At 36.5% G+C, this 16,166-nt stretch overlaps 1 protein-coding gene across 2 annotated transcripts in view; it reads left to right on the top strand.

Moving 5' to 3' along the window:
* The window catches only part of LOC149264583 (actin T1-like protein), a 67,142-nt gene extending 62,127 nt beyond the window's left edge, over window positions 1-5,015 (top strand). Inside the window, exons 2-4 of one of the 2 annotated variants that reach the window (XM_089428527.1) lie at window positions 4,193-4,271; window positions 4,688-4,768; window positions 4,896-5,015. In XM_089428527.1, the coding sequence (XP_089284653.1) occupies window positions 4,193-4,271; window positions 4,688-4,756 (148 nt within the window). In that variant the 3' untranslated portion in view covers window positions 4,757-4,768; window positions 4,896-5,015. Of the gene's footprint in view, window positions 1-4,192; window positions 4,272-4,687 lie in introns of both variants that reach the window. The other variant, XM_089428518.1, reaches the window with a different exon arrangement.
* Window positions 5,016-16,166: the final 11,151 nt, after the last annotated feature.

The following is a 16,166-nucleotide window of genomic DNA, read 5'->3' as shown; positions in this document are numbered from 1 at the left end:
TCAGCGAAACCGCCGCCATCCAAATCGCGGGTTCGGTCACCTGCTCACATGAGCTGTTAGCACCTCCGCCCAGTCAACCTAACCGCCAACATTTCTGCACTTATCCAATGTATTTTTGGGTTTTTTGTTGAAGTTTGTTAAAACTATTAATTCGATGACCTAGAGTCATCCTATGTGGCATTGAACAACTAGACCGAGGCTCCAAAACCCATCCAGAAGACAACCAATTCATCCCGAACTCAGTCAAAGGTGGTTTTGATGTACATGCAGGCCTATAAGAGGCAGTTTTGTCCATGGAAGAGATTAGAGTGGTTTTGGTTTTTGTATGTAGATTCTGGAGGTCATAGGCAGTTTTGTTTTTAGTGTAACAGGAGCACCGGGAGTTAGAATTGGGAACCGTGATAGGTGTTGGAAAGCTGGTTCAAAGAGCTTCCTTTTGACAGTGATCAGAAGTGCCTGCATGCATACTTAGACTGTTCTATTTTCTGTGTAATCATACTCCCTGGTTTCAATCCTAATAAAGCGGTCGCCCATCTTGAAAGCGGACCCGGAGACGTAGTCCATTAGGGAGGGACTCCGTAATCAACTTTGCTGTCTGGTATCGCTGTGTTTTTATTGTTTTCACTTCTGTTATGCATCTTTCTTGTGTTTAATCAGCGGTTGTAAAGTCTTCTACTCAAGCAATTTTCTCTTGATTTCAGCACTTTCAGCTAACATTCAAATCATTAATGGTTAATCAATTCTACATTAGTTTTAACTTATGATCATTTCATATCATGTAATTTGGTATCAGAGTAGGTTGCGTTTGTAGAATTTTCCATTGAATGTTAACCAGGTCAAAGTCACAAGGAGGGGAAGGAATGCTTGAGCAGATTGATCTAGAGATTGGAAAGCAACGAGTTGTTCATAAGTCAACCATGTCAGGATTTGATGCAGGTGAAAACACTGAAACTAAGATGAGTGATGAACAGTGTCAACAACCATCCTTGATTATGCAATAGATGTTGGGAGAACTGTATGAAGAGAAAAAGGCGAGCAACTTCTTCTTCAAAGACATCGAAGAAGGACAAAGGTAAAGGCAAGGCTGATAAACCACCTTCACCTCCATCATCTCCATCATCATCATCATCATCTTCTTCTTCCAGTACAGAATCTAAAATAGATAAGAAACTTAAGAAAACACTCTTTTGAAAGTTGATGTGAAATTTGAGTTACTTATTTATGATGGCGAAATGAATGTTGAAAAGCTAGATAACTGGATTAAGCAGTTAGAAGTGTACTGTCGTATTTAGAACATTTCTAACGATAAAACGAAAATTCAGTTAGCTACACTTAGAATGGGGGGAACAACTTTAATTTGGTGGGAAAGTAAAACTCAGATAGATGTAAAGCGTAAACGAAAAGTCATTTCTTCATGGTCTAAGTTTTTAAAAGCTCTTAGGAGACAATTCTATCCTCAGGATACATGCAGCAAGTTGTTATTGATTGGTAGCATCTGAGGCAAGGTAAAGGGCAGAGTGTTCAGGAGTTTACTCAAGAGTTCAGAAAGAAAGCATTGGTGCTTGGTATTTCATTGGATACACGTGAAACTTTGTTAAAATACATCGACAGTTTACATTCATATTTGCAGCGTACATTATTGATGTTTAATCCAGATGATTTTGATGAAGTGTGTGTTCAGGCCATACATATTGAATAAGGTGGCAGACCATTCAAGTTTTCATCGCAGTCATCCAAAGAGTTGGAAATCAAAGATTCCAATGACAATAAAGGAAAGAACAATTCGAAGAGAAAGAAATCAACGATAGCTCAGAAGGAAAGCCCAAAAAGTTCCTTAAGGAGAAGGATGAAAAGAACTTTTCTCACTCTTGCTTGGGCTTTGTCTTCACCTGGCCCTGATACCATGTTAATTTTAGTTAACAATGGTATGTTCTATGCTTAGCACAATTTACTTCAATGTTCCTTAGCCCAATAACAATTTCCAATTTCAATAGCAATCACAGTTATCACATTGACAGTAAAAGAAGATAGAACATGGACAAAAAGTAGAAGACAAACCAAGACAAGAGGACACCAGATTTGGCAGATGCCAGGGAAAAACCCTTTGATCAATTCTTCTTATTGTTATATCAAAAGTTCAGCAGAGAGAGAGTATAAAAGTCAAATTGACTTGCCCAGTTCAAAGTCAAAACAGCCCTGAATATTTCTGCAGTCAACTGCAGTCAAACTTCAGCCCTAACCAGAAAGGCAACGCTGGTCAAAACAGCAGCAAATCTTCCTCAAAGCAGCTCGGTCTTCCTCAGTCAAACTCGGGCTGATTAGGAGGTTAAATTCAGCCCAAAACAGCTTGGTCAAACTCGGTCAAAGGAGAGAAAACTGCTGTAATTTTTCTGCAGTCAAACTTCTGTAAACTCTGAAGTCAACGCTGGTCAAACTGTCCAGAATTGCTCGATTTCTGTGCCCAGAAATGCGGCCTAAAAATATCAAACTTTTGACCCCCAAAACTCAGTCAAACTTGGTCAACGAGCCCTCAGTCAACTCTGGTCAAACCTGTCACAGAACTCTGAAATTTCGATCTGCAATTTAACCCAGAAAACTTGTCCTCCTTGCCACACGTGTGAGAGAGAGAAGCTGCCCAATATTGTACGAACCAATCAGATGAAGAGAGAAGAATGAGTGATGATGATGCCAAATGAGGTGTAGGTCTATTGTATTTATACAATTTGTTGTGGGTGAAGAGACATGTCCATTGGGCTTCTTGAGCCTACATTTTGTTGCTGACCTGAACAATTTGCACATGTGTGGGCATAAATTCAAAATCACACTTTTGCTTGTCCGAATGAGATGATCTTTATATCAATCTTGGTCCTCCCAAAAAGAGGTATCTAATGCAATCATCATCTCCATCAAATGAGCTGTCCCAGGGTGGAATTTGGCCCTAGTTGCCAATTTTAACAATTTCTAATTAAAAGAGGTCACATTCGGTTGCACGTGCTAGTTTTGGTTTATTGAGCAGTTTTGTGCTTCTAGCTTAAGTCTAAATTCAGTAAGGTGCATGCATGCAGAAAAATATGCAGATTTCGAGGAGGATGCACTGTTGTGCATATGATGCACCTAATCTTCCTTACCTTCAGAAAAAAAGGGCAGGGGCAGGGATCTTATATAAATTTTGTGTTCGGCAGTTTACTGTTTTCTGGTAATGGATGTTCACGTTCAGAACTAATGAAAAGTAGTGACAGGTTTGACTGTCAGTGATGAGTTTTGTTATTTGTTTGCTATTGTATGTGGTTATCGATTCTAGCATTTATTACAAAGAGCTGTTATGGGAGGTATTTAGATTAGGCTTTTTAGTTTTTTGTTTGTATTATTTTATGGTGCAGAATCTGTTTATGATGGTTTAGAGAATTCTATACTTGGATACCTAGCCGTTTACTATTTGTTTATACCACAAGTTAATAACAGGGCTCTGCTGAGCATACAGAAAATATTAAATGCTGAAATGACTGCATTAACCTCAAAGCCTATCTCCACTGCTGGAAATCTTGCTTAGCATTGCATTATAAGTATGATCGATGAATACATTGGTTTCTTTTTCTTTGAATCTGCAATTATAGTTTGCCAAAAAGATTTGCCTTGATTGAACACCAGTCATGTGGTTCACGAATGTTTCCTCTTTTTATTTGTCGTAATGTTTGAAGATCTCAATTACCCGTCCACCCCAATGTGATTTTGGTGACTTTTTTCCTTGGGAAGCATATGGAAGATGGGCTATGCAAATTGTTTTACAGTAATCTTTCTGATTCACTTTTAGTTTGTTTGATAGGAAATGAAGTGCAGCTATTCTATGGATTTTAGGACAGAGGATTATAAATTAAAGCTGAAATATTTTCTTTGGTCTGATTGAACAAATTGTTATTGCAGATCGAAGAATGATGGGATTGTTTAACTTATATTTTACTGTATTTTTTTATGGTTTACATAATACAATTAAAAGTTCTTAGTATGTAATGATTTAATTGTCACTGAAGGATGTTTCATGTGGAGTATCTGAATTATTCTAGTGAAGGTTATGTTCAAATTTGAATTAGTCATCTAAACTTTAAAGTGGTTTGCCTTCAAATTTAAAGGCAGAGTATGGAGAGAGAGTATACCGAGGTTAACAAAACTTCACTAAATGGTTTTTTTGACACAGTTGGCATGACTGGGCAATGGTGTGTGAGAATACACAATGGAAGCGTGCCCTCAAGAAGAAACAGCCTTATGAATTCAAGGTAGCTGTTAAATGTTTCCCTGTGTTTTTCCTGAGATGATAAACAGTAATGTAGTCAAGTGTAAACAATAGTGCATGTATATTTGTAGATTTTTGAGTGTTGGTCAATAACTTTTTCTCTTGTCTACTATTTTGTTCGGAGTCCGGACTGCAATTTTTACTGTAAATTTGGTGATGTTGAAATGTTAATATCAGACATGGGGTATTTATGTAAATCTGCCGTGTTTTTGACTATGGCAAAAAAGGTTTTGTTGTTTTTGGTTGCTACTTTCTTTGTAGACACATTTAGTTTGTGAACATCTCTAGCTTCGAACCCTGTGAGAAGAATATTGAAACATTGCAGCCTAGTCTCTTCTTTGAAATAATCATAGTAAAGTATACTGACAAACATCTGACATGCAATTTATTTGACTGCAGTTTAACAAGTTCTTGGACAAGACTGTGCGTGAAGCTTATTACCACAACTGGACTATCTTCTTCCCATGAGTTTTGGTTGAGGTATAGAGGTCACTTGTGAAGCAAAAGGGCAAATGACTAGCTCTGAAGTATTTGTGGCTTGGTCTCCCAATGTCTGTTATTAAAACAAGGTTTCTTGATTCTTTTATTGTCTTCATGTATTCTCCAGGTTTTGGGTCAAGGCAACTATTTAATTGTCCAAATGCTTTAATAACAAAGTTCAAGAGATGGTGACTTATGGAACAAGTTTAATATCTGCTCGTGATTTAATTGTCTAAATGTTTTTCTAGTCTTGCCTTTATGGGTGCTGTCCTCAATGTGTTTTTCACTTCTAAACATTTCATTGCATCTATGCTTTTGTTGATTATCCTTGCCCTTAGAAGAAGCAAGTAGTTTATCCACCTTTGTGTTATGCATTCATCAGGCATTGGTCTATTCCTTGAAAATTTGAACTTCAATTTCAATCTCTTACATACAGTATTTTTATAATGAGTTTCACCTTTTTCCAATTATACTGAGTTCCTTAGATGCTACAAAGCTTTTTGTTTGAAGATGCTTCATAATTTCTATTATATCATTAAATTAAGGTACACAGCATTTTTACCAAAAAATGGACAGAAGATGGGTTGTTATCATGAACAATGGATCAAGGGATTAACCAGAGCTTCCAATCAGAGCAGAATATCCTAAAAGCCACTCTGCAGCAAATCCCCCTTAGAAATAAAATCACGGAGAGTTTTTTTTAGTTTATTATTATTTTTATTTATTTTAATTTTCCTTTTTTCTATGTAACACAGCACCCCAACATCCAGCTCAAGGCTGTTCAATAACAGGGCACAAAGCCATTAGAATAATATACTCAATATGAGCTGATCATGTCACTTGGGGGAATTAAACTTCAGTGGGGATCATAACAATCATTCATCCCAACCATCCAAGATAAACCTAATTGATAGAATCATGGAGAATTATGGAAACATAGAATGATTATTTTCCCCTTAGCGGTTCTCAAGTTTTTATGCAAAAAATTTGAACAAGCCTGTCTGAAAAACAACGAAAGGAGTGAACATAACACCTGATGTCAATGGAACAAAGCAAACATGTGGTTGTGGCCATGGAAATTGTATCTGAACAACCATTCCTCAGAAAATGGTAAGAGGCGATGGAGAGCTGACAGCTCCAAGGGCTACCATCTTTTGCAAAAGATTTCACACACAGCAGGGTGTCATTTTATCAGAAAGGGGCCAGATCTTGATGCACAAAAGTACCAAAGTGCATTTGTACATTCAGACTGAGAACAGATGTTGCCTTCTGCTGTAGCATAGAAGTGGGGCTGGTCGGACACGAGCTTCTCCAAAACATCTACAGTTCTAGTGGATTGCGGCTGCCAAAATGCAACCCTCTCCATAAAATAGAAACCCTCACGGTTGTTGAATTCACTAGCTTGAAGCTGCCATGTAGTTTTCTGAAATCCTTAATCCAAGAATACATTGTCGTCATCACATCTGTAAGATTTACTCAATAAACAATAAAAAATGGAGAAAACACAACCATAAAAACCAAACGGAGAAAACACAACCATAAAAACCAAATGGAGAAAACACAACCATAAAGGAACATAACTCCACAGATTGTGCCAGAGATGCTAGGGATCCACACTTGTGCCAATCATAGCTACCTCCTGCCTTTCCTAGCCATTGATATGCCATATTTCACTTCTGGGAAACACCCTCTTAAAGTTGAGGCAGGTGCTATGGGGGTGAAGAATTATGACTTAGCTCTCCTGCATCTCCCAATTCACTGTTATGCTCGTTGCTTTAGAACTCTAGTTTTTTGCTCAATTGTTTTAACGTATGGCATTCAAAGATGCCATAGACGAACTTTTGTATATTCTTGAAGCTAATAGTTCAAAGGCATGTACCCATTAGGAACAAGTTTCAATACGATTGGTAACTACTAGTTTGGTTTAATTTTATTGGAAACAGCATGATGCAAGTCACAAGTCCCTTTACACATGGGTTGCATGCACAAGATTTTTATGTTTTGTTTTCTTGTAAAATTGCAATACCTTACTGTCAACATTTCTAGATGGCATATTTGTCTACTTTAGATGAATTGTAGGGATGAGTTTGAAGAATGTCGGACGAATTATGAAACAAAGTAGGATCATAGTTTTGAAAATCATTCTATATAGAATCAAACTCGATCGAGTTGACCCTTGATTGAGTCAACTTGGCCCTTTGCATGGTTCGGGGGCAGGTACCAAATCAATTGAGTCAAGCTCCACTGTTAGAAATGGATGAGCTACAAAATTCTATAGAGAATAGATGTGAGGGAGGGGGATGTGTGTCTATAGGTTTTTGGTAGGGTTTAGGTTGCTAGGAATTAGGTTTTATACAGTGTTCCATGGGGTCGCGTCCCCCCATCTGGGGATCGAGTTTCCTAGCTCCATCGTGCACCTGGGACTTGGGGACGAGAGGGGGACGTTTCCCCACACTCCCAAAAAATAGGGTACGCGAGGAAACTTGAAAGGGGTGGTTTCCTAGGTGAAAGGGGTCTTAAGGGGTCTTGAGGGCTCGTTTCCCTAGAAAAAATTTGCAATTTTTTTTTTTTATGAAACAAAAGAATCGTAATTTATAATATTTTTTGACTGACCGTGAAGGGTTTACATTATATTCATTTCACATTTCATTTTCTGTTTTCTCTTTCGTTGAACTGAACACTATTGCCATCGCCAGGCAGCCTTCTGTGTGCTCCTTCGTTGAACGGAACATTGCCACTCATGTATCAGACTTGACTTTTATATTATTCAATATTCAATGTTCATAGTTGGAAGTGGAACATCAATATGGTTTAAAGTTTAAAGTTTATTAAAGTTTAAAGCTTTAAAGATTTATAATTTTATAATTTATTTTAATTTTGCATTGTCAGTAAGTTAGTAGACTAGTAGTTACAATGTACAGTTACAAAATTACATGTATGATGTATGATTATAACTACTATCAGACTTGACTTTTATATTATTCAATATTCAATGTTCATAGTTGGAAGTGGAACATCAATATGGTTAAACATTTATAATTTTATAGTTTATTTTCATTGTGCATTGTTAGTAAGTTAGTAGACTAGTAGTTACACTGTGCAGTTACAAAATCATATGTATGATTATAACTTATATGATAATGATATCCATGATCATGCTTTTCGTTTTAAATTTGTTTCATTTCTATGATTCATCGATTTATATTTTATATTTATAAGTTTTTAAGACCCCGACGTCCCCCCACGTTTCCTAAAAACTGGTGGGGAGCTTTTGCATAGGCCACCCCTGCATATCCTCGCTCCCTCGCCTCCTCGTCCCCGAAACTTGGTGGAACATTGGTTTTATACTTTTTTGGTAATTTATATAATTGACTTCTTAATGAACAATGTGTTGTTGCTGGGTCCCTGACCAACTTGGCTGAGTTGGATTGGTTTGGTACCAAACCAATCGAGTCAAGGCATGACTTGACTAGTTTGGCACCAAACTGGTCCAATTCTGCTGAGTTGGTTAGGGACCCCACAACAGTGCACTATTCATGGAAAAGTCAAATTAAAAAACCTGAAACCTAACTTCTAGCAACTTAAAACCCTACCAAAAGTATATAAAGAGACCTCTCGCCCCCTCTATTTGCCAGAGGATGGTTTTGTAGCTCATGCCAAGGAACCCATTCTAGTAGTGGTGATGAGTTTGATGATTGATGATGTTGATCAATGATTTTTACTCTGTACTATATGGTAGGCTAGTAAATTGTAGAGGCCATTTAGAGCCTCATTGATTACATATCTTCTTGTTGATATGTATTGCACTCAATGCCATTTTAATATATTCACTCTTACATGGTGCTTACATGAGCGTAATCTGCATATTTTGGCATATTTTGTCTTTAATGGTTTGAAATCTTCAAAAAATATATATATTTTCATTATAATTTAAATATTTTATGTTTTTTTTAGTAAACCAAGTCCTTAAATTTAGATCGGTTTGAGTCATGGCCATGTCCGAATTGAACCTCTACTGATTCAGAGTCCACAAACCCAAGTTTTAAAACATTGAGTAGAGTGAGAAGAATAATCATTCTTGGCTGAAAAAAACTATCTTTAATTGCAGATAATCTCTGTAGGATTGGAGATTGTAGCAATCACACTTTTTAGTGAAGGTTTTTGTTGCAACTCAAACTCACCTAAAGGTAAAAGTCCTAATTGTTGCAGGAGACCCGGGGAACAACTATTAACAACTATTAGGCAAGCCACCCGTTGTCACCTTGGTGGCCTTTCCTGTCATTTTAAGGCCAAGGGGCCTCTTAACCTAAGGAGGGTTTCCTGTGAGCCAAACTAAGCTAGGTTGAGTAATAGAAAGGGTGAACTCCTCTAGCTGGGCTGGACCAAAGCAGTTTGATCTCAAAGATGGTGTGAGCACCAAATTACCAGAATGGGTAAGTTTGAATGATACTCAATTTAGGTCAATAACAATTTATACAATGTAATGATTGGAAATATGAAATGGTCTTGTTCAAGAAGAATTCAGGTGTTCATAAAATAAATTGTCATATCAATAAAGCAAGCACCGGAAGTTATGTTTGAGATGAGTTACAAATAATGTGCTCATCTTCATGGAGCAAAATTGGACAGATCATATATAATATGCAGAGAGTTACTATTTGAATATTCGACAATTGTTTCAGATGCCCTTAACGCTGTCAGTAGATCAAGGATGCAAACAGTAGATAATTAAGCAGTGTTCGAGAGACATTCTATTCATCAGCATTCAAGCACATTGTGTAGCAGATTATCATCACAATTCAACGTAGTATCTCTCATTCGATGATGTATATGAATGTTCCTAAACATTAACGACAAGATCCAAAACTTAAGCAATGCACCAGCAGTGAATCATCTTAGGTTATATGACGGTTTTGTTCATGATTATGATGGATATTCACAGCAAAAACAATCTTCAAATAATCATTCCATTAATCCAACAGCGAGTTCCTGATAGAAAACACACGATTACCCAAACACCATTGAATTGCTACCCGCTCATTTTGACACAGTTTACTTCATTCTGATTTTTGGGCATTTTCACATTTTTCGGGGCAGCTCACGTACCTTGAGGCATTGATCACACTTTATGAGGCATTTGTGGAGTATTTGTGGATGCATGGACAACCTTATCTCTTGCCACGTGGAGGATCCTTGAATGCTCTCTTTCATTGGTTACTTTATGAGCTAATATGCACCTGATCCATAACGTGGGGGTATTATGACAACCATGGGGTGTTTGCATGACATGTGGTGATGTGGAAGTGTACCTTCCATGCCTTAGGAAGTCTCCTTGTTGATGTAAGGACTTGGTCATACTTTGGATGCATATTTTGAGGATTAATGGACATTGTTAGATGAAGCTGTCCACAACTTGGTGTAATCTTGATTCACAAGGAAGGCCGTTCCATGAAAGGAGGATTGTCATTGAATTATTTCTTGCTTAGAGGACTACTTTACCATGAATGGTGGCATCTGCCTTGGATTTGAGTAGTAAAACTCCCCTTTGAAGACCTTATTTGTGGGATTGGATGTTGGTTTGTAGGGTACGTTCCCTTGTGTAAGATTTGTTTTTTAATTGAGCATAATATGATGTGGAGGGGTCATTACGTGACCTATAGAATATCCTTTTATCATTATGATGAGGTGGACACAACATGGAGATTTGTTAGCTGATTTCAGAAGTTTGTCCAACTTTTTGGCCTTATTTACCCACTTCATGAAGTCACCTCACCTTTGGAGGATAAACTCTGGGACATTGCTTGCTTGGGATACTACACCACCATATTTTGAGGCTTTGAGCACATGCCTTTTGAGGAGGACGTTATCAAAGTCAAATTGACCCCTTTCAAAGGTTTCAATCATGACATAGAGGATGTTTTTACCTTGAGGTTCCCTACCCCCCACATTGGAAGAGCTCATCTTTGGAGAGGTTCAAGAAGAATCTACACATGTTGCAGAGCCTTTGGAGGCTATAGATGACACCTTGAGGGCATCACATGCCTTTCTTTGCGTTGAGATATTGTGCTTGATGTCAAAGCAAGTACTGACCAGGGTTAAAGCCAAACAAGGTCAAAATCTCAAATGATACATGGATACTGTGGAATGGTTAAAGCCCCTTATTGGTTAAAGGTGGAAATTAAAGGTTTGCCATTGATGCCGTTGATGACTTGGTCTTGTACTTTAAACTGATACATGTATATTGTAATAATTTGATAAATGTTTGAGTGATTAATTTTGCTAGGTTTCCTTAAAGAAATTGCCCTATTTGATCCCTGCCTAAGAAACCCAAAAGAAGCATATCATAATGATAAGAAGATGTTTTTAATTCCTTTTGGCAAGCAAATTGAGATGTCATACTATGGGAAAAATAGTAAAGGATTGCAATCATTGTGGCTATAACATATAACAATGGCAAATCTAACATTTCCTTCAAAAAAATAAAAACAAATTTAAATAAAAAATTGATGCATAGGTCAGCTCCAATTACAGTCAGGTCGGCTCCATGGTCAAATGACATGTCGTTTCAAAAAGAGGTTAATTTATATAAAAACAAACCACAACTCTTCATTTCCACCATCCATTCGGTTAAGCACAACAAGAAGAATTCAGATCTGAGGCACTTCAGACCTATAGAAAAGTAGATGTTAGTTCATAAGTCATGAATTCCAAAGTGAATTGAAGGAGCATTATTTCAGTTTATAATCCTAGGTTGAGTTAAAAAGTTTCTTGGTGATTCTTCTATGGGGATTCCACTTCTTTTATGGCATCTTTTAGAGCAAAATAAGAACTATTTTTTGAGTCTATTTCATCCTCCTTGTGGTCAAGATTTGGCCTAAAACTTGGGCTTTTTGAGAGTATGAAATTCGGCCTGTAAGTTCAGTTTCGAGGCAAGAGTATAGGACTATCACTAACATTGTCTTGTGACTGTAATCCCTGCAATTCAACCCTGTAATCCCTGCAATCCGACCCTTTGTAATATCTGTAACTCAACCTTTTTTCTGATTGTGGTATTCTGACCCTTGAGTTAGAATTCCATTCCTTTAAGCAGATCACATATTGAACGCTAAGAAGGTTATTTTGCCTTGTACCTTGACCATAACTTGAAGCAATCTTCTATTGAATTTGATAGATGCTTTGAAAGCAGATCTATGTTGTCTATGGCTTTCTCGCCAATTCCTTGATTAGAGGCAGTCTTTGAAGAACAATGTTTGAAGCATTGTTGAAGCCTTGTTTGGAGGCATCTTTTGGAACAATCTAGTGACAATGGTGAAGGTAGACTTGAAAGCATATGTGAAGTAACTTGCATGGACTATTGAAGACATTTTGGAGCATTGGAGATTGTTGAAGACATTCCTTGTAAAGCCTTATTGAAAACCTTATTGGAGAAGTCTTGGAACCTACTTGGAGTCTTCAATTGTAGTAGCCCTAAATTGATGATTGAGCTTGGATGATATTGTACCTATCATTGAACACTTCTGAAGTATTTATTATAAAGATATGAAGAGTCTTGGAGACTCTTTCTTTTAATATTGAAGCCTTGCCAAAACTAAACCAGATCTTGAAGCATTTTAGAAACTCCCTTGAAGATTGTTGAAGCATTGTTGGAGAAAGTTCTTGGATGCCTTGTTGAAGACAATAATTATTGAAACAAACCTATTGAGTTGATTATCTTTGAGGACATTCTTGGAGAACACCCTGAAGTATCTTGGAAGCCATCTGGAAGCATTTGTTGAAGACCTCTTACAACAATATTGAATCTATCTCATGGAGCTGATTTGGAAGGCATGTTGAAGTTGATTGTGAAGACCCTTTTGAGACATTCTTGAAGCCTTTGCCAGAGATGTTTTTGGGACATGTTGAAGAAGATATTGGATGTCTTGAAGCATTTAAGCCACCTTGAAGAACTGAAGTAGATTAAGAGGGGGGTTGGAGACTGAATTGTTGAGAGAATTGGAGTCCTCAAGTAGACCAAGTTGGAGCTTGGATTGTACATGTTGGAGCCTACTCTGAAATTGAAGATTGGAGTCTTCATTTAGGGTTGGATCCCTAAAAGAGTTATAAGTTTTTATTGTACAAATTGGAACTTGAGGATTGGAGTCCTCATCATTTTATTAATAGAATTATTCTTTTGTTGTGCATCTTGTGTTCTGGTTTAATGTTCTTAGCTGACATAATTTAATAATTGGAAGGAAACATTGATTCACCCCTCCTTAGTATTTCCAACAATTGGAATCAGAGCCAGTACCTTCAAGCACAACTTAACAACTAGAAGGTAGATCCGAGGAACACAAATGGCAAAGCCAAGAAGGAATGACTCTGAATCTTTTGAAGATATCTCCTCCTCAGTCACGAAATCAGAAGTAAATTAGGTTGGCAAAGCTCCCTCGTTCGATGGAACAAACTGTGTCATGGAGCAAAAAAATGAAGTTCTTTTTGATGGCTCTTAGCTGTGAAGTATGGGAATTAGTTGTTACTAGAGACACACCTATAGATGAGTCAAAGGAATACAATACAAAAGCAACGAGTACCATTCTAAGTAGCTTACCAAATCATATAAAATTCAAAATGGAGAAATGCTCATCAACAAAAGAGCTTTGAGAGAATATTCAATATCTTCACTCAAAATGACTTTTACTCATGACCTGAGATCTAGAAGATAGTGGCCAAGAACACAAAGATAATCAAGAACCAAAGGAGACAACTGGAAACAAAATTGAAGAGATCAAGTGCAAGGAAAACCTAGAAGATGAAAAAGACTCCCATGTAAAAAATGAAGAAGACCTCAAAGGAGATCTTGTAGTTGCCATTGAAGAAATCACCAAACTCAAAGAAGAAAATAGAGAAGTAAAGAAACAAATAATTAGAGAAATTTTGGTAAAGAAATGGGCCTCAAAACAAGAATGTACAGCCAAAATCAACTTTATAAAAACCAATAAAATTTAAGATGATGATGTCAACCATGGGGGATGACTCACTATTTTTGGATTAAAAACGTATAATGATAAAAATATAAGAAAAGGAAAAAAAAACCACATTTTCAACTTATCTCCCTACAGTTTTACTCAAATTTGAGCGAGAACACTCGTTTGATGGAAAATTTAATTTTGCATCCAAGGAGTACCCATGTTGAATATTTTCGATGGAGCCCACTACACGAAAGAAATGAGAAATACATGAAAATATGATTGTAATAACGTTTTTCATGTATTTCTCATTTTTTGTATTGCAAAATCCATCAAAAGTATGCAAATTTTAATTTTGTATCCAAGGAGTACCCATGTTGAATATTTTCGATGGAGCCCACTACAGGAAAGAAATGAGAAATACATGAAAATATGATTGTAATAACGTTTTTCATGTATTTATCATTTCTTGTATTGCAAAATCCATCGAAAGTATTCAACATGGGTACTCCTTGGATGTGAATTAAATTCCACATCCAACGAGTGCTCTCATTTGAAATTTGAGTAAAATTGTAAGAAGACAAGTTGAAAATATAAGTTGAAAAAGTAGTTATTACTTTTTTCACTCCAAAATTTGATGATGCAATCTAATATTATTTTATTATTTCCACTATTATTTTGTATTTTTTCTTAGGAGGCCCATTTTAGACCCCAAAATTATCTAATGATACGAAGCTGAAGATAAGAACCCAAATCTTACAAAGGAAAAATTTGTCCTCCTAAAAGGACAAGTTGATGACGCCGAAAAAGAAGAAAAAATCATGGCAAGCCAACTAAAGGAAAATGATGAAGAAATTAACAAACTTGAAGAAGAAGTTAACACCCTAAAAGTCCAACTAGAAGAAGCATAGAGAACAAAAGAAGTATTGAAGGTCCAACTAATAAAGAAGAAGATTGTGAGAGGTTTGAAGAAGAAATTGCTTCATGGAGAAATGAAATTGACATGCTCAATAAGAACTTGAAAGTTCTCAAGTATTGGATAACTTCCCCAGTTGCCAAAGATCGCCAGTTGACAAATCAGGTCTTGGATATACAAGTGAGACTTCATGAAAGGATGGCAAAAACCCTAATGTTGAAACATATCTTTTAGAGTTCTAGTCCTTGGGAGAAAAAGAAAAAAATCAAGGTGAATTTGGACGAATAACTCCACCAAGAAGCTATGAAGATGATCTCAAGGGATTCACACACAATGCAAGCAACAATAAAGATCAACAAGGGTCTGAGACCTCTACGAAGAGACAACTTCAAAAAATCAAGAGAGTGCTACTCATCTAGGTACATAAATTTTTTCTTTGGTTATTCTTATTCTTGCACTAACTTTGGTTATAAAGCTATAGATTGTAGGGCTTATGGAAAAAGTTATCAAAACCCTAGAAGGAAACTCGCAAGTAGACAAGAAAGAATTCTAAATAGACCTTATAGTTCAGTTGCCCCATCATTCAAGTTAAATATGGAATGTTATGAATGTTACAACTTTGGTTACATAACACGACACTGCAGAAGTAATATAAAGTGGGTTCCCAAACAACAAAGGTGTTCTGAAAAACACAATCAAGTTTGGAGAAGAAAACATGAGGAACCCAATATACAAAAACATAACTTTGCCCTAATTTTTTGATGCAGGTGCATTAGGCCGAAAACATAAAAATTATAAGTTGTTAAAGTCAGACCAAGAGCATAGCAATGTGATGGATTGATCACATGTCAAGGCTAGAACATTTTAAAGTTTATTTTTGAATTTTTTTTTGATATTTAGTTAAGATTAGGTAGGAATATCTAGTTAAAAGAAATGATTTTATAGTTAGTAGGTAGTTAGGGCTAAGGGAAATTGGTTCACATCCATGAACTCATTTCTTAGACAATGGCTTTTTAGTTTTGAAGGAGAGAAGAGGAACTTTTTTGGGGTGCTTGAAATTTTGGTGTGAGATTGAAGTTAATTGAACAACATTTCTTAGACCAGTGGGTTTTTGTATTTGCAAATCAAATCTGTAAATGTGTGAGACAATTATTTGCATGTGTTTGTGAGGTTTATGAACGATAATAATAATGTTAGGTCCCTATAATACTAGTGATTCCCCCATTACTATTGTCATTGCAACCTTTATTGTTATTATTGTGCCCTTATTGTTATTAGTGTGCCCCATAGAAACCCACGATTGTTATTGTTATGTCCTTAAGTTATCACTCTTATGTCTGCTTGATTATATTGTGACCCCTTAGACAACTATATATAGAAGGGAGCTTTAGTCATTTGTATCATCCAAGAATTGTTCATTTGTGTGTTGTAAAGGAGGTTGCCTCCTCCTATTCTTTTTTACTGAACTTTCTTCAGGTAACTCAGGTGGATCTTTGAAAAAGTTCTTGATCAGGGAGTTTTCCCATGTGTCTCCTAT

The sequence above is a fragment of the Pinus tabuliformis genome, chromosome 6 (assembly GCF_031772625.1).
Source record: "Pinus tabuliformis cultivar Carrire ecotype Pingquan chromosome 6, CPIR1, whole genome shotgun sequence".
In the NCBI taxonomy this organism is placed as follows: domain Eukaryota; kingdom Viridiplantae; phylum Streptophyta; class Pinopsida; order Pinales; family Pinaceae; genus Pinus; species Pinus tabuliformis.
This window is presented reverse-complemented; position numbering and strand designations above follow the sequence as displayed.